At 32.0% G+C, this 20,044-nt stretch overlaps 1 protein-coding gene across 4 annotated transcripts in view; it reads left to right on the top strand.

The window, feature by feature from the left end:
• LOC114325217 (Ca(2+)/calmodulin-responsive adenylate cyclase) overlaps positions 1 to 20,044 on the top strand; it is an 897,698-nt gene that overhangs the window by 151,415 nt on the left and 726,239 nt on the right. For all 4 annotated transcript variants that reach the window (XM_050642766.1, XM_050642767.1, XM_050642770.1 and 1 more), the window contains exon 2: positions 10,753 to 11,119. In XM_050642766.1, coding sequence (XP_050498723.1) covers positions 10,842 to 11,119 — 278 coding nt within the window. In that variant the 5' untranslated portion in view covers positions 10,753 to 10,841. The remainder of the gene's footprint in view (positions 1 to 10,752; positions 11,120 to 20,044) is intronic.

Below are 20,044 nucleotides of genomic sequence, written 5' to 3' on the forward strand. Positions count from 1 at the left end.
TATGCTTTGAATGGCGTTTAGTATTCTCTGGATAATGTATTCCAGAGTAGTGTATGATGGGCAACAATTTGAATATTTAGGTCGTCACTAAGTAGTTCTTTTTGTTCTGTGTTATATTTAATTTTAATAGTATTGTTTCTCTTTATGTTGTTGTTTTAATTAATTATATTTTTATACGTTGACATCTGGAAAATGTTATTTTGTTTTTTTTTCCACAGCACACTACTTTTCATTAACTTAGTTTACCGGTGATAGTAACAGTTATGTATAAAATTTACACGTTTCTCGAGATATCTTGAGATAGAAAAAAGGTATCGACATGCGGTTTTCGCTATTCTATTGCTAATTTAATCTAATTTTATAAAGTATGATTAAAAATGCATACTTGTATTTAATATTTTCCAAAAAAAACTAGATTTCTGAAAAAAAATTAAATAACGCCTCCCAGCTGGCTTATTACTTATTAGGATGGTTCAGAATTATCACGCTTACATTGAAGAAAAACATCTATCTTCAACAAGACCCAGTTTTCAAAATTTGATTTAGCAGAACCGGACTTACAGCCATTTTTTCATAACAAGGTTCCCACTCACCCCCACCTCTTATTTGCAAAGGTAGAGTTAAACTTGTTAAATCAAATATGCGCAGAATTTGATGAAGAATACAATAATCGGATTTCCAGTGCCCCTTCATTAGGAAAATTTTGTAAAATTTAGATTTTTTTATTTTTGATATTCAATTACGCCCTCTAGCGGTGGACCCACAATTATGAAAATAATTTCCAGGCTTTTCCTGAGGCAACTTTTGTTATAAAATTTTTTATTTCAAAGCTCTACTATAAACGGTTCCTGAGATATGGTCGAGAGCCATTCTTATTGGGACACCCGGTACATATAGTAAAGATAAATAGTCAATGCTGTAACAATATAGGTTCCGGTATGCAATGTTCCGGGGGTCTGGGGAATGTTTATAAGGGGGTCCACCCCTGGGAAAACTTTTTAAATCTAGCCTCAATAAGGGCGTTTTAAAGCTGTTTGGGATCAAGGCAAAAATTCAGGAATTTGTCTATAATTTTGTTGTTTTCTTTATTTTTTGTCCCAAGAGGTACCGGTATGGCGTACAGGCGCGTACCGTCACAAAAACAGCACTGTAAATAGTAATACTTATTTCCGATTTAGAAATGGCTTGGGTATGAGAGACGTGTTCAGTATGTCTCTATATCTCCGCAATTGACCAGTAGTGACAAAAAAATATAAGAAATATTGACAACAGCTATTAAGATTTGAACAAGAACTATTGAATGAAATAAATATTATAAGAGGAGTGAGATAAGGCAGCAGATTCGTACCTTTACTCTTAAACTTATATTCAAAGGAAATATTTAAGGAAGCATTACTGGAGACAACAGAGGGCGTTTTAGTGAATGGTGTATACTATAATGTCGATACCTTATGCCGTTTCCCTTCCGTCAGCCAGGACTTCCATTTTTTTTTTCGATCTTCCCAGTCTCCGTCTTCCAATCCTTTCTTAGACATGGCTTCGTCGACTTCATTTTTCCAAGATCTTCTCGGTCATCCTTTCCTTCTTGTTCCTCTTGGGCTCCATTCTGCTACCTTGTTTATCCATGTGTTTTCTGGTCTGCGTACGTGGCCGTACCATTTTAGTCTTCTCTCGTCTATATATTGCAGGGCATCTTTTTCCACTTGCATTCTTCTCCTTATCTCTTTATTTGTTGTTCTGTCTCTTCTGGTGAGACCACAACATCTTCTCCTGTATTCCATTTCGGTAGCCAGAATGCTCTTTTGGGTTTTTTTGCTTATGACTCAAATTTCTGCGGCATATTATGTCATGATGCTTCGTACTATTGTTTGGTATATCATTTTTGTTTTTCCCTTGATAGTCCAGAGAAATAAGATTTTTCTCGTGACACATCCCCCTCCAGGCCGAAACCAAATTTTTTGAGTAGTATGGACATCTATATTAATAACCTATATGTTTCCTGCAGCCGATTTTGATGATATATATAGCTATAAACAAATGAAGATCAAAAAACGCTAAATTTTCGCTTTTTTCGTCTATTACTAAAGAGTGAAGCATTTTAAACAAATTTGAGAGTAAGAAACTAATAAATCACATAAAAAACTTCAATACGGCGTTCGCTGCATATGTCTATCCTTATTTGTTGCTTAGAAAATTGCAAAATAAGTCATAAATTTTGAGATTTTATAAATGTTTATAACTTATGTAAAAATTAAGTTAGAACTTTCTTATTACACGGAATGCTGAGACTTCTGGTGCTTAAATTATATTCTAAATTTCAAAGCAATTGGTTAAATAGTTTAAAAGTTATTTAATTTGTTTATCCCAAATGAGGTTACAGTAATACTTCAGACAGTTTATGAAAGAAGAAGATTTATGCTATTAACTTAATTTAAAAAAAATTACAAAAAATAATTATAAATAGTGTAAAATTATTTTGCAAAAACATGTCGATTTTTTGCTTATAAATAGTTAGAATAACTTTTTAACCGTTACCCGTAGAAAAATTATTTTTCCATATTTAGAAAGATTAAATTTTTATACACATTTACAAAGAAAAACAATTGTCCTACGACAATTAGGGACAAAGTTAGCCCCCTTCTTTTTTTAATTCACGGCAGCTTTGTTTATAACAATTAAGAAATAAAATTAGCCGAATTTGAAAGAACATACTTCAAAGTTTTAACGTACCAAGTATATAAAAGATTTCCTTTCAAGAAAATCGTCCACAAAGCTTAAAATTATGGCCCTTAAAATCGGCCGGCGGCGTTGAAACTTGGGATAGCGATGAGGAGGGGGGGAAGGACCTGTTAACTGTATCTCTGGTTCTCGATTATTTATTTCGTTGTTTCTTTTTTTAATTTGTATGTACTTTTTACGTACATTTCGAATATGCGTTATTTACATAAACTAATTGTTATATACACCATCAAATTTATTTAAACAATTTTTTTTCAATTTTTTTAATAATATTTGATGTAACTTTTATTGTAAAACGTACATATTAGTTATACAGGGCGTAACAAAAATACAGGTCATAAATTAAATCACATATTCTGGGACCAAAAATAGATCGATTGGTCCTAACTTACCTTAATACAAATGTGCACATAAAAAAGTTATAGCCCTTTGAAGTTACAAAATGAAAATCGATTTTTTCCAATATAGGTATCGAAAACTATTAGAGATTTTTTATTGAAAATGGACATGTATCATTCTTATGACAGGAACATCTTAAAGAAAAACTATAGTGAAATTTTTGCATCCCATATAAATTTTATGGTGGTTTTGTTCCCTTAAACCCCCCAAACTTTTGTGTACAACCCAATTAAATTATTTTTGTGGTACCATTAGTTAAACTCACTGTTTTTAGAACTTTTTTGCCTCTTAGTATTTTTTCGATAAGGCAGTTTTTATCGAGTTGCGGCTTCTTTTTTAATATGTTTACATAAAAATTTTATGGGGGTTTGTGCCTTTACACCCCCCAAATGTTTGGGTACGTTCCAATTGAACTATTACTGCGGTATCATTAATTAAACACAATGTTTCTAAAACTTTTTTGTCTCTTAGTTTTTTTTTTTCGATAAGGCACCTTTTATCAAGATGTGGCTTCTTTTTTAATATGGTTCAAAATATGCCTAAAAATGTAAATTATAAATAATAAATTTTCATACGATTACCAAGTCTTCATAATCGTACTTAACCATAATATACAAATATGTGGTGGATTTGACGAATATTTAAAATATCTCAATAAAAACTGACTTTTCGAAAAAGTACTAAGAGGCAAAAAAGTTTTAAAAACATTGTGTTTATAGGTCTGGATCCCGCGTATGAAAAACAAGTTGATTAATAGCAAGCTGAAAATTTGTTAATAGCTTAAGGGTGTCTAGTCGGATAAACTTTGATATATGGGAACACTGGAACAGGGGCAGTTTTAATTGTGGAACGGGTTAAAAATTTGGAACGGCCACACCACGAAAACGGCACATTTATTTTGTCCGACAGAACAAACTTAAACTCTCCGAACAGAGATTAAACTCTCATGCAAAAATCAGACTGCTATTTATCAACTGTCATAATTCCCATCATTTGACATATTCTACATGTTCCACTCATTAAAACGCCCATTTGGTGATAAATAGCAGTCTGATTTTTGCATGAGAGTTTAATCTCTGTTCGGAGAGTTTAAGTCTGTTCTGTCGGACAAAATAAATGTGCCGTTTTCGTGGTGTGACCGTTCCAAATTTTTAATCTGTTCCACAATTAAAACTGCCCCTGTTCCAGTGTTCCCATATATCAAAGTTTATCCGACTAGACACCCTTAAGCTATTAAAAAATTTTCAGCTTGCTATTAATCAACTTTTTTTTCATACGCGGGATCCAGACCTATTAACTAATAGTACCACATTAATAATTTAATTGGAACGAACGCAAAAGTTTGGGGGGGTTTAAAGGAACAAAACCCCCATAAAATTTTTATGGGGTGTAAAAATTTTACTATAATTTTTTTGTAAGATGCTCCTGCCATAAAAATACCACATGTCTATTTTCAATAAAAAATCTCTTCTATATATTGAACAAAATCGATTTTCATTTTGTAAATTCAAAGGGCTGTAACTTTTTTTATGTGCATATTTATACTAAGGTAAGTTAGGCTCAATCGAACTATTTTTGGTCCCAGAATATGCGATTAAATTTATGACCTGTATTTTTGTTACACCCTGTAATTATTATATTACTGATCCTATTAAATTATTCCTAAATCTAAAATTGGCCTATAATATTAAATTGAAAATAAAAAATCTCAAATAAACTAGGATTTATTTAAAAGACTAAGTTTTTCAACCTAATAAAAATATTTGTAAATTAAATATTTTTAAAAGATTTTTAATTGAAAAACTTTATTGGCTTATTTCCTGGTGACAACCTCCAAGGCTTCTACAATATGCAAGCACATGGATGCTGCAGTGAAGACTAAGGGGAAGGAATTCTACACTATGCAATTCACAACCCCCGTCTGCAGCGTGGTAAAGTTCCAGCGGAAAATGGACCTAGTTACTCTATAGGAGTAATACTAATAAAAATAAAAATGTATACCATTTTTATTCATTCAGTTGCGGTGCGAAACCAAAACTGTCTTAATTTTTACTCAGATCAGAGAGTGCAGCCAGCATTCTTATCGACGATTTCACCTCTTTTTAGAGGTTCATCAGAGACTGCATAGGCTGCTTTTCTCTGGCCCAGGTAAAAATCTTCGACATATCCATCTCCCACCGCAACTGGATATGGATATGTCGGATATGTCGAAGATTTTTACCTGGGCCAGAGAAAAGCAGCCTATGCAGTCTCTGATGAACCTCTAAAAAGCGGTGAAATCGTCGATAAGAATGCTGGCTGCACTCTCTGATCTGAGTAAAAATTAAGACAGTTTTGGTTTCGCACCGCAACTGAATGAATAAAAATGGTATACATTTTTATTTTTATTAGTATTACTCCTATAGAGTAACTAGGTCCATTTTCCGCTGGAACTTTACCACGCTGCAGACGGGGGTTGTGAATTGCATAGTGTAGAATTCCTTCCCCTTAGCCTTCACTGCAGCATCCATGTGCTTGCATATTGTAGAAGCCTTGGAGGTTGTCACCAGGAAATGGGCCAATAAAGTTTTTCAATTAAAAATCTTTTAAAAATATTTAATTTACAAATATTTTTATTAGGTTGAAAAACTTAGTCTTTTATTTAGCAGATGCCGCTAGGCACCTACTACCATCTCGTCAGTTGCGGTGGGAGATGGATATATCGAAGATTTTTACCTGGGCCAGAGAAAAGCAGCCTATGCAGTCTCTGATGAACCTCTAAAAAGAGGTGAAATCGTCGATAAGAATGCTGGCTGCACTCTCTGATCTGAGTAAAAATTAAGACAGTTTTGGTTTCGCACCGCAACTGAATGAATAAAAATGGTATACATTTTTATTTTTAGGATTTATTTCTTGATAAACATGCTACTAGATAAACGAAAAATGAAATGTAACAAAATTAGAGAGAGGATAAAAAGAACAAAATTATTTTCAGAAATTTTCTACAATATTCTAATAATTGTATCTTACAACATTGAAAGTTATAATTTTAAGATTGCAAAAAAACGAAAATTAAGATATTTCATACATTTTGGTATGATAGCAAGACTATTAAAATAAAATTAAAGGAGGTTTATCTAGGAATACTTGTATTTTTATGAAAAACGTAACAATTATCAGTTACCCATTTATTATAAGTTTTTGTAAAGTCAAGTGCATATGATCCACTCCTATAATTGCCAACAAAGTCATCCTAAAAATATCGTAAAAGAATTTCCAAAAATTGTTTACACAATTTACATAGTTAATTAAATAACCACTTTATTAACAAAAAACATATCCGTAACGTACGCAAAGAGTACATACAGATTAAAAAAAGAAACTCCAAAATAGATAATAGAGAAAGATTGAGGTTTTGATAATCGAAGTCCATAAACTATTTATATCTCTGTACTAACAAGTACTCGGTGCAACCAGTTTTGCAAGAGCAGATAGTTTATTTTAATAAAATATCTGATATAAAGAAGATCTGTTGATCGGATCGGCACTAACGGTTCTTAGATTAATTTCCAACCCCAATCAGCTACGTTTATCTCTTTTTTGGTGGTTCTGTAACTTAAGTTTTTCATTCATCTAATAGCATGTTTACTAAAAAAATAAAACCTAGTTTATTTGAGATTTTCGGATTTCCATAGACCAATACTATTTTTAGAAACCATCGAATGGGATAATTTGTTTTTTCATACTTTAAATTATTACTAAGTTTAATAAAAAACTATGTATTATTATATTATTCATAAATATGTATGTTTTTTGATTAAAATTACTTCAAATTTTATTAAAAAAAATTGAAAAAAAAATTGTTTAAACAAATTTGATTGTGTATGTAACAATTAATTTATTTAAATAATGCATACTCGTACTGTACGCAAAAAGTACATACAAATTAAAAAAAGAAACGTAGAAATTCATAGGCGAGAACAAGAGATACAGCTAACATTTCCTTCCCCCTTCTCATCGATCTCCCAAGTTTCGAGGCCGGCCGATTTTAAGGGTCACATTTTGAAGCTTTGTGGACGATTTGTTTAAAAGTATATATTTTTATATTTGGTACATTAAAACTCTGAAGTATGTTCTTTCCAATGTGACTAATTTGATTTCGTAATTGTTATAAAGAAAGCTGCTGTGAATTAAAAAATGGGGGACGGCAACTTCGTCCCTAATTGTCCTAGGACAATTTTTTCTTTTTTTAAATTTGTATACACAGTTTTCTAAATGTGAAAAATAATTTTTCTACAAGTAATGGTTAAAAAGTTATTCTAATTGTTTATAAGCAAAAAATCGACATGTTTTTGCAAAATAATTTTGCGATACTTAGAATTATTTTTTGTCATTCTTTTTTAATTAAGTTATTAGTATAAATCTTCTTCTTTCATAAACTATCCAAAGTATTACTGTAACTTCATCATTTTCTGACTTATAGTGTTACAAAAAAAATTTATTTGGGATAAACAAATTAAATAACTTTTAAACTAGTTGACCAATTGTTATGAAATTTAGTGTGTAATTTAAGCACCAGAAGTCCCAGCATTCCGTGTAATAAGAAGATTCTAAGTTAATTTTTACATAAGTTATGAGTATTTATAAAAACTCAAAATTTATGAATTATTTTGCAATTTTCTAAGCAACCAATAAGGATAGACATATTCAGCGGGAGCCATATTGAAGTTTTTTATATGGTTTATGAGTTTCTTACTTCCAAATTTGTTGAAAGTGCTTAGCCATTTGGCAATAAACGAAAAAGCTAAAATTTAGCGTTTTTTGATCTTCAATTGTTTATAACTATGTATATCATCAAAATCGGATGCAGGAAACATATAGGTGATTATTATAGATGTCCACATTACTCAAAAAATTTGGTTTCGGCCTGGTGGGGGTTGTGTCACCAACAGGCTATTTTTTTTCCTTATTTCTCTGAACTATGATGTTCTTATTCCAGATTATATTATGTTAGTTGTCTGACGCAAAATCTTGTTTGTATCTAATAAACAACATACCGAAAATCTTAAGACCATGGAATGACAAATCGATTACAGCATTATTTAGAGCATACCTAAATGTCAATAACCCCATGATAGCCAAAATGATATCCAGTAATCTATTCTACTACTGTAGCGATATAAATTTTACCTGTAAGTATAACAATCAAAGCTAGTTATCGCAAAAGAAGATATTTACTACCTACAAGTAGATAATATTTACAAATGTTTTAGATTGTTTCTAACTCAATGGAAATAGTATTAGCTAGAAGAATACCCTATACTACAATCACAATAAAGATGCACTAGAAATAAACAAACGAAAACACGTTGATTATTGCGAAGAGCACTCCAAAATGGTGACTTACAATGTATATAAATTGTAAATTCCAAATCATGATTTCCAAAGTTTATACATTGTAAACCATGATTCGGAAGTGCTCCTCGTAACATTCAACGTGTCTTGGTTTATTTATTTTTAGTGCATCTTTTTTGTGATTTTAGTATAGTTAGGTAATAAAATATATTTTAGCAAAGTTTTGGTTTCATCGAATATTTTACTCCCTCTCAGTTCTTGGGAGTCAACTTTTTATTAATTCCAGATTTTTCTAAATATAAAACACTACTAACACAGCGCTAACAATAGAGTTACCGGTTGTATTTTATTTCGATATACACACACCGGCAAAATTAGCCGAACATCTTAAAAATGGGGCATGTTTGATGTCTCGAATTTTCTAAACCACTGGTCCGATTTGAGTGATTCTTTTAGTATGTGAAAGCCTTATTATTTAAGAATATCGTAATAATAATGTTGTTGCTAGACAGGTAAATACCATTTTATACCGGGTGTACCAATCATACTGTGTTTTTTTCTTAAAGTTTGGAACACCCTGTGGAATATTCTAGCATATGTAGAATATCAAAATTATTAGTCGGTTGTAGACTGAGGCTTTCTTAACATTTTTCTTTTTGATTGATTTACTTATGTGAGAGAATTAAAAAGTTATGTGCGTTAACAACTATCCATGTTTTTCATCAATAAATCCTCATAGTAGGGGAGGAAATTATACTAAATTTGCAGTTACTTGATCGTTATGGGTACCTATTGGATTGTGAAGAGTATATGCTAAAATCAGAAAAAAGTTAAGTGAAGTTTTCCATAAAGTGGGGGACTTTTCATTTTTTAATTTAATTTTCCATTTGAAACAATCATTTTTCTCCGACTATAGCGCTATCTATCCATAATTCGAAAAAATGTGTCGAATAAAAGTTGCTTATTTTTACGTAAAGAATCCAAATCTGCAATACAAATTGGGGGCTCCTATTTAAGATTTTAAATTAAATCCCCCACCCCACCTCCGTGGGGGCTCGTGACACCCCACGGAGAGGGGTGGGGGTGGGGGTAAATTAAAATTTTTAAATACGAACCCTGCGATATTTCGCGAAATGAACATCAGATCGTAAAACTGCAAAATACACCTATTCAATATTTTTCAAAAATCTACCGAATGGCACCACACAAGACCCCCAAAGAGGTAGGGTTAAAATTTTAAATAGGAGCCCTCAATTTTTATTGCAGATTTGGATCCTTGACGTAAAAATAAGCAACTTTTATTCGCAACATTTTTTCCAATTATGGATAGATGTCGCTATAATCGGAAAAAACGATTGGTGGAAATGGAAAATTAAATTAAAATTAAAAAATGGAGACTCCCACACTTTATGGAAAACTTAAATTAACTTTTTTTGGTATTAGGACCTACTCTTACACAATTCAATAGGTCCCCATAACGCTCGAGTAACTGCAAATTTAGCATACTTTCCTCCCCTATTATGAGGATTTATTGATAAAAAAACATGGCTAGATGTTAAAGCACATAACTTTTTTATTTTCCAACATAAGCAAATGAATCAAGAAAGAAAATGTTAAGAAAGTTTAAGTCTACAATCGAGTATTAATTTTAATACTTTACATATGCTAGAATATTCCACAGGGTGTTCCGAACTTTAAGAAAAAAACACAGTATGATTGTAACACCCGGTATAAAATGACATTTACCTGTCTAGCAACAATATTATTACACCAATATTCTTAGCTAATAAGGCTATAACGTACTAAAAGAATCACTCAAATCAGACAACAGGTTTAGGAAATTCGAGACACCAAACATGTCCCATTTTTAAGGTGTTCGGCTAATTTTGCCGGTGTGTGTATTATCTATTTTGATACTACTTATTAAAAAATAATCTATGGCACTACAGCCCAAGTCTGGCCCTGTAGCTACCTCTTCCTTGGTGTTCTTAGTGACCGACGTCTCGCCATAGTTCCACTAAGCGTTCTACTAGGTAATTTGTTATTATTAATTCTTTTAAGGTGACCTGCCCACCGGAATCTTTGTTTTTTGCGTATTTGCTATAGAGGGTTCTTTATAATGTTGATACTCGTGGTTGAACCTTAATCTCCAAATACCATTGTCGCAGATGGGTCCCAAAATGGGATATCTTATTAGAAAATAATAATTATAGTACACATCTTAACAATTTTTACCTACAATTGACGCAAACAGTTACTAGTTTTATTGTTTTATTGCAGAAATGGCCCGGCGTAGAAGACCACCCGAACACTCCCCCTACAAATCGTAATACTCTCACGCAAGTCTTCAAGACGTCAAAGAAACCAAAATGGATCATAGCGTCAAAGCCATGACATCTCGTCGACTTATGTCGCGATTGCTCAACCCTCATCGCTTCGAAAATGACGAACTGGAACAGTTGTACCAGCGGTACATTTGTAAACTGCAACATAGCAGCGTTGCAGCTGTGGTAGCATTGTTCGTGGTGTTGACGTTTCTTTTGGCTAATTTGGGACTGGCATATGCTCAAGCGGCGACTGCGCAAAATGTCTACCATGCTGCGCATTGTCTGCTTTTTGCGTTGTTGCTGGGATTCTTGCATACAAGGTAAGTCATAGACACCGGTTTGATTAGTAATAATCGTTGTAAATTACTGTGATTAATGATGCAAGCCGATACGATATTAGAACTAAACATTAGAACTTTTGTTTGGATTTATATTTTGTTTAATAATTAGATTCATAGACTCATAACCATCAGATTATGACAATTCGTGTCCCAATAGTAATGCAAAATTATGGGTAGACTGCACCGGGTGTCCCAGCTAAGTGACTATGAAGGGGCCCAAATTATCGGGGTCGGGTTGCGTGAAGCCGGTTTGTTGATAAGAGAAGTTTCTAAGGGAACAATCACAATCAACAATAGATCCTTACACAGTATACTGCAGTGTGAACGAGCGTTGCCTCAGAAAGTCCGAGGCTCCAAGCAAGGTGTTCTGAACGTCACAGAGGGGCGATAGATCGATAAAATCGCAGATTAAGACTTTTGGATCCAAGAGACAGATTCAGTAACTAGAGCCATCTCAAATTAGAGTTTTGAAGAGAATGGAAGGATGGTTGGTATGCCTACGGTATATCGCCGAATACGATAGTTTCGCCTTTTTTCTTATCGGTCATATTGATTGCTACCTCTCACAGCTGAACATCGGATCTAATGTAAAGAAAGAATTCTAGGGGACCGGGAATGGAATCAGGTGGTCTTTAGCGATTATCCCTTCTGTCTGACTGTCTGAGAATGCACGATAGTCAAGTAAGGCGGCGCGGTAAAAATCGTGACCTACAATTTCACACAGAGCAGCACACCTTAGGGTATGAGGTGCTATTGTTTATGGGAGTGTATCACCACTAAATTTCAGCAGAGGTAATATGACAGATTAACGCTATATTCAGAAAGTAGTGTTGTCTTTTTTCATTTCATACTTAAACACAATTCAAAACACACTTTTTCAGTAAAACGAAGCCAGACCGCATGTTACCAGCGAATTGTTACACATCGTCCGATCTGTTTCCAATTGAACATGTCTATGACTTCGCATGAAGTTGTAAGTTTGAAACACCCTCCATAGACTTGCAGCTCTTTTTCGTGAAGTTCTAGCAGCTTGGAATGAGATACCCCAAAAATAAATAGATCACCTCAGCAGAACGATGCCCAGGCATGTCAATGATTGCATAAGAAATCGGACATACTCAGCACATTATCGAACCAGCTTCTGCAGCAAGTTGACCAATCAGGCTGAAAATTTAATCACTTTACTAGTACCTAAGGAACACTGAACATGTATACCAAAAATTATTAAAATCGAATAATATATGTAGCTTTTATGCAAACATGCTTGGGACAATGAGCACAGAGCGCAATGGAAAGATAAATCAATAATCATGAAAAAATGGGTATTAAAAGGAGAAAATCTTAGCTTTTATCCTACTTAATAAAGAAACATGTGTAGAAAACCCATCAGCATAAGGTAGTAGGTTTGTGTTGATAATGGTAAAGGAAGAAGTAATCAACAAGAACATACATACCAACAACAGCGAATTAAGAAAACAAACAGAGACATATCATCTACAATAATACACAATACATAAGCAACACGCAATACACAAACATAACACACGAAGACACAACAAACAAACGTATAATAGATACACACACAAATTATGCAGAAACACACAACATAATCAGAATTTGTCACGAGGTCACAAACTCCACCCTCAGATTTTTTTTTCAGCTAAAAACATAACTGTTGCCTACAGGACAGTGGCCAATTAAGTCAACTGTCGATTTTTAAACGACATTACCCCCTCAAGAGCTTTGGTTTTTTAGTTTGTAAATAGCTCCAGTTCTTGGCACACGTTATGTATATGGTTGTTTTTATCTCTGATGCGATACACATACATTTAATATTCCTGCTTAGCTCCGCTATTTCTTGAATAGTGCTTTCTGTTTTTGTGGTATGTTGTAGCATAACTCTATTTTATTTTTCTCTAATTTTAAGGTTTCCCTTGACATCTAATGTTCGTTCTTTTGGGTTTTACACGACGTGCATTATTTTTTTCGCTAAATGTACCCATCTGTTATTCCATTATGTTTTATTTATGTCTTCTAATATTTTTGATTTTTCTTTGTTTATCAGTTTCATCTGGAATTCTTCTGCATTATTTACCCTTAGCTGTTTTGTCTGATTTATTTTTCTAGTAGCACGTAATTTGAGCCTGCAGTTCGTTTCAAGCATAGCTTTTATGTTTATTACTGAAGTTTACTACGTTTACGTTTAAGACAAATTTACCTTATGGTCGCCACAAAGTGTAGGGAATGTCAGAAGAAAGCTGTGTACAATTTTACTTCCTTCCTTCCTATAGTTTGGTGGTAGTACGTACTGATCTTGTTATGCTAGAGGGAGACGAACTTAATGCATTGGGGAATGTCTAGAATAACATGTAGTCATGTATGCATTTTGTAGGTCAAAATTTTCTCCTGACGCAGAATAATGCTCGGCTGCACACAGCTACGGTAACCAAGTAATACTTTATAGATGTTGGTATGCGTGTACAAGTCTGGCCTCCTAGAAGTCCAAACCTTAACCCCATAGAGCATTTGTAGGACAGGTTGGATAGGGTAGTTAGACCAAATTATGGTGATTCTGAAACTGTAGTAGCGTTAGAATAGAAGGGATTCTGAGCCTAATTTCCTAAAACAACTTATTATAGTGCGGCAGATTCGTGCAAATATTATAAGAATTGTGCATTTAATGATAGAAGCATATAATTTGGACCACATATACTACACATGTAAACGTTCAAATTTAGATGGGAGGCCATCTCAGATTTTACCTTTACAAAAATGGCGGGGATTCAAAATGGCGACTATACATATGTGACTAATAGCACGATAAATTTTGAACGAGACTTCAGATTTCAACCAAATTTGGTATAAGGTTCTTTTTTTGATGTATAAGATCGAGGTCTTGAACCGGAAGAATGGGTTTATCAGAAGTTGTGTTTTTCCTGGTTTTTATGTAAAAATATGTTGTTTTTTTTTCAATTCTTTCACCCTGTATGACCCTGTATTCACCCTATTAAAAAGAGCATAAAAATATTTTTTAGGAAATATTTTGAACTTTTTATTTATGCTAATTACCATTTAATAAATGCAAAACGTATCTTCACATGTACCTACATATATGCGGCAGATTCGTGCAAATATTATAAGAATTATTGTGCATTTAATGGTAGAAGCATATAATTTGGACCACATATACTACACATGTAGAGGTTCAAATTTAGATACGAGGCCATCTCAGTTTTTGTTCCTTTTACAAAAATGGCGGACACTAAAAATGGCGACTATACATATGTGACTAATAGCACGATAACTTTTGAACGAAATAACAGATTTCAACCAAATTTGGTATATAGGTTTTATTTTGATGAATATTATCGAGGTGTTGAACCGGAAGAATCGGTATACCAGAATTTGTGTTTTTACTGTTTTTTTTTTTGAAGTTATACTTCTTTAGGCGCGATTGAGATTGAGGGTGAATTTATATTGATCTGCGCGCATGCGCACACCGACAGTATGGTATTAGTCGTTATACGGGCTCTGATTGGGTGTTGAAATGATCTGTCAATAATAAATAATTGTTCAATATGAAGGTAAACAAATGTATAATATATCAGTTTTATTGTTGTGAGGACAGAAACAAAAAAGTTTATAATTGTAGTGACATTTAAATAGTTTTTAAAGGCAACAGGTACGTAATAATTGTAAATGTATCATAGGTACCTACCTATTTGAACCTACCAAAATACATAGTATGTAATACTTTTATTTACATAATTTGAATACCATCAAAATTTCTATCAATGTTCACCTAATATATTGTTTTCTTACTCTATGTTTTGTTGTATTTTTTCAATTCTAAATCATTTCAATTCAAAATCAAAATAATTTAATTTAATTCAAAAATGTCAAAAGCTTAATCCGTTTAGTTAGTCGATCTTCGCACATAATGACACATTGCCTCCGTGGCGAAGCGTTTAAGGCGAATGAACCCCAATATACCAACCGCGCTGCTAGCTGGTTCGAATCCCAATAAAAACTTTTATTTTTTTATTTTTTTTTATACATTTTATGATTGTAACTATATTTATTATGTAATTTTATTTTCAGAAAATACGTATTTAGTTAAAAAAATTTCCGACAATTAATGTTCAGAAATCATTTGTGGCATTTTTAATGTGTTTGTGTGTGTTTTATTCTTTTATTATTTTAATTTTTGGCACTGTTTTAATAAAAATGTTTGAGAAGTAGTAAGTATAAATTAGTTTAATATTTAAATAAAATATAAATAAAAAGTATATTAATTTCGTTTAAATCATATAATAGAAGTATAACTTCTTACGTGCGTACAAAGTACACACACATTCTTTTTTTATGTAAAAATATGTTGTTTCTCTTTCAATTCTTTCACCCTGTATATGCTAATTTTTCAAAAAGGTAATACCGGCGTTGAAAAGAGCGTAAAAATATTTTTTAGGAAATATTTTGAACTCTTTAGTTATATTAATTACCATTTAATAAATGCATAACGTATCTTCACATATAGGTATGTGCGGCAGATTCGTGCAAATAATAATGTAAGAATTATTGTGCATTTAATGGTAGAAGCATATAATTTGGACCACACATACTACACATACAAAGATTCAAATTTAGATATGAGGCCATCTCAGATTTAGTATTTTACAAAAATGGCGTGCATTCAAAATGAATCTGCCGCCCATAGGTACATGTGAACATACGTTATGCATTTATTAAATGGTAATTAACACAACTGAAAAGTTAAAAATATTTCCTAAACAATATATTCACACTCTTTTCAATAGTGGTATTACCTTTTTGAAAAATTTATTACAGGGGGAAAGATTTGAAAAAAAACAACATATTTTTACATAAAAAAACAGTAAAAACACAAATTCTTTTAAACCGATTCCTCCGGTTCAAGACCTCGATATTATTCATCAAGAAAACAAATTTAGTTCATATCAAATACCAAATTTAGTTCAAATCTGACGTCTCGTTCAAAAGTTATCGTGCTATTAGTCACATATGTATAGTCGCCGTTTTGAATGCCCGCTATTTTTGTAAAAGGAACAAAAACTGAGATGGCCTCGTATCTAAATTTGAACCTTTATATGTGTAGTATATGTGGTCCAAATTATATGCTTCTACCATTAAGTGCACAATAATTCTTATAATATTTGCACGAATCTGCCGCATATAGGTACAGGTGAAGATACGTTTTGCATTTATTAAATGGTAATTAACATAACTAAAATGGCGGTATTGACTTTTTGAAAAATTAATACATACATGGTGAAAGAATAAAAAAAACAGCATATTTTACATAAAAACCAGGAAAAACACAACTTCTGGTAAACCGATTCTTCTGGTTCAAGACCTCGATCTTATACATATAAAAAAGGACCTATATACCAAATTTGGTTGATATCTGAAGTCTCGTTCAAGAGTTATCGTGCTATTAGTCACATATGTATAGTCGCCATTTTGAATCCCCGCCATTTTTGTAAAAGGCAAAATCTGAGATGGCCTCCCATCTAAATTTGAAGGTTTATATGTGTAGTATATGTGGTCCAAATTATATACTTCAATCATTAAATGCACAATTGTTTCACATATCAGCTGCTCTATTATTGGTAATAATTTTTTTTAAATGTTTATTTATTGTTAATTTAATCAATATTTTTGAACTTTTTTTATTTTATTGTTTCTTATTGAACATACAATACAAATAATTTATTGCAATTGAAGTTTTTGTAATAGGTACTCTTTAAATTTACATAAAATAAATTTAGTGTCCGGTTAATTTTGCGGAGCGACATCGTTTCTAATCGAGTTTTTTGTATATTTTTTTATATTCTCTTCACTTTTTGATAAACAAAAAGTGCCAACTTCTATAGAGGTAAACTGAAAGGTGTTTGTAGATATTTGACAAACAAACCTCTGAAAGTATTTAGAAAATTTACAAAGTAAAGTTATTTGCTATCGTAATTTTAGTAAACAAAAAAGTGTAAAGATCTAATTTCGACGTCAGTATAAATTCACTTAACTGTACATTTTATCCGTGACTGTTTATTTTGTGTTGTACTGGATTAATTTAATATGCTGTCTTGATATCAGTCGAGTTTTTGTTGGATTTCCTGGTTTTAGATTTAAAGTATAACGGGATTTTCGCTTTATTATATACAGGGTGTTGATAAATAAGTAAGACAAGCTTCAGGGGGTGATTCTGCATGAAAAAATACTGGCAATGCGCTTTATGAACGTATGTTCACAAATGATTCGTTTCCGATATACGGGGGTTGAAATTTTTCTTATTAACTGACGATTTATTTATTGCTCTGAAATCGGTTGAGATTTGCAAATACCATTTGTTGGGTTGTAAGAGGTAGTTATTGCGCATATTTTAAAATACAATTAAAAATTTAATATTCATTCATTAAAACATCATTCTTGCCTATTTTGCCGTTATAGGCGAGCGACATACCCCTAATTTGAGTCTTAGAAATCGAAAAAGCGACCATGTTAGGTGAATGGCAAATTTTGGTCCTTCTTTACGTTTTAGACGTTTCTGAATCCGAATATGAAGTTTATTTTTATCTAGAATTGGTGGAACATGTTCAAAAATCAAATTTTATGCAAAAATGCGAAAAACTAATTTTCATAATTTTTCTTACCTCGCTGTATCTTTGGTCGCTGCAAATATTCACTTTTGAAAATTGTCCTGTGTCATCTCTGAAGAATTTAGATAAAAATGAGATTTGTCCGAGATCTTTAAACAAATTAAAAGAGAAGTTAATTTTTAAACATTTCGTCGTCAGATTTCGTTAGTTTCATGTTTACTTAAAAAAGTTGAGTGACAAACTCCTTACTTTCTAATATTAATCAATACAGCATTAAAACATAAATCATTAAGAAGTTTTCTGGAAAATTTCAAGTCAAAATATGTAATAGGAAAATAGTATGTGACTTTATAGTTGAGTGGCACTCCCCCAAAAAAACGCTTGTTTCTCGAGATACTGACCACGGTGTGGTAAATGGCTACTTTTGATCTTATTTTATGTTTTTGATGGTGCTAAAAACGAAAATGAGGTTTATTTTAAATTTTAGATGAGGGAACATTGTCAAAATCGGAATTTTATCCTAAAAATAAAAAATGAGCTCACGTTTATCTTAAAATTAAAAGTTGCACCATTTTTTTTCTATAATACGTTTTGTTATTTGTACTCTAGACTTTAATATAAACTTATTAAAAAGCTAAATTTCAAATTTTGTCACTCAACTTTTGCGATTAAACTTTGCAATTCAGGAACCTGCACTTTTTACTTTAAACAATTCATAACTATTATTATACTACGACAGAAAGATTTAAACATGTCTCATTACCTTCAGAAAGGTGAGAAAAATATATTTTAAAAAAATTCAGAAAAAAATATTAAAATGGAACAGAGTTGTAGCGAGTTCAACGCAAAAAAAGTGATTTCATTTTTTTTATTTTTAGGCTAAAATTGCGATTTTGACAATGTCCCCCGACGTAAAATTCAAAATAAACCTAGTTTTCGTTTTCAGCACCATCATAAACATATAATATGACCAAAATTAGCTATTCACCAAACCGTGGTCAGTATCTCGAGAAATAAGCGTTTTTTGGGGTGTGCCGCTCGTATATAAAGTCACATAACTTTTTTTCCTATTGCATATTTTGACTTCAAACTTCTATTTTCCACAAAACTTCTTCATGAATTAATTATGTTTTATTGCTGTGTTGGTTAAAATTACAAACTAAAAAGTTTGTCACTCAACTTTTTTAAGTAAACATGAAAATAACGAAATCTGACGACAAAATGTTAAAAAATTAACAACCCCTCTTTTGATTTGTTTAATCATTTTGGACAAATCTCATTGTTATCTAATTACTTCAAAAATGACACAATATAATTTTCAAACCCTCTTTTGATTTGTTTAATCATTTTGGACAAATCTCATTGTTATCTAATTACTTCAAAAATGACACAATATAATTTTCAAAAGGAAATATTTACAGCGAGGTAAATTTGAAAAATCCTCAAAATTGATTTTTCGCATTTTTGCATTTAATTTGATTTTTGAAAATGTTCTACCACCAATTCTAGAAAAAAATAAACTTTATGTTCGGATTTAACGACTTCGAATGATCAAAATTGTTTATTCACTTTAAAGTTGATTTTCGTGGTCGGTATAACGTAATTTTAGGGGTTGCTGCCGATCGCCTATTATGGCACCCAACGTCAAAAATGCAAGTAATTTTTAGCCAGTAGTTAATATAAAAATTCCACAAGAATAGTTTCACAGTCATAGGTCATGTGATTTCTACCAAATAGAAATTGTTGCATTCACGGGGTATTTTATAGATGCAGTTTTCAATCTATCTTGTATGTTGTGGATCTGAGTGTACTTGCTGTTTTGAAAGTTGTGATATTGTACTTATTTCCTATCGTTTCTAATTTTTCTGGTAAGCCCTTTACGTATGATATGGTTGTCATATTTGAATCCCTTATTGTGAGTACTTCTGGAATGCTTGTGGTGTTTTGTTGTTTTCTTTCTTCTATCTTGTGAAATGACTTGTTTATAAATGACAATGGTTAGTCATTTTTTTATTAAAACCTTTGTTAGCTGATATTTTTCTTCCTGAAATTCATTTTCGTTAGAGCAGGTGTTTTGGGTTCTATTAGGTATATAAAGATTTAGTATTTGTTATTTGGGTGGTTACGCTTAATTCTTAAATAACCTTTTTTGAAAACGATTTCCGGAGTGGAAATCGAAATGTCTTTTAGTTCAAAATCTAATTTTCATTATAATCAAATTATGGCTTAATAGGGAATTTGCATAAAATTTTAAATTCGAAAAAAATGC

This window comes from Diabrotica virgifera, chromosome 2 (genome assembly GCF_917563875.1).
Source record: "Diabrotica virgifera virgifera chromosome 2, PGI_DIABVI_V3a".
Lineage (NCBI taxonomy): Eukaryota > Metazoa > Arthropoda > Insecta > Coleoptera > Chrysomelidae > Diabrotica > Diabrotica virgifera.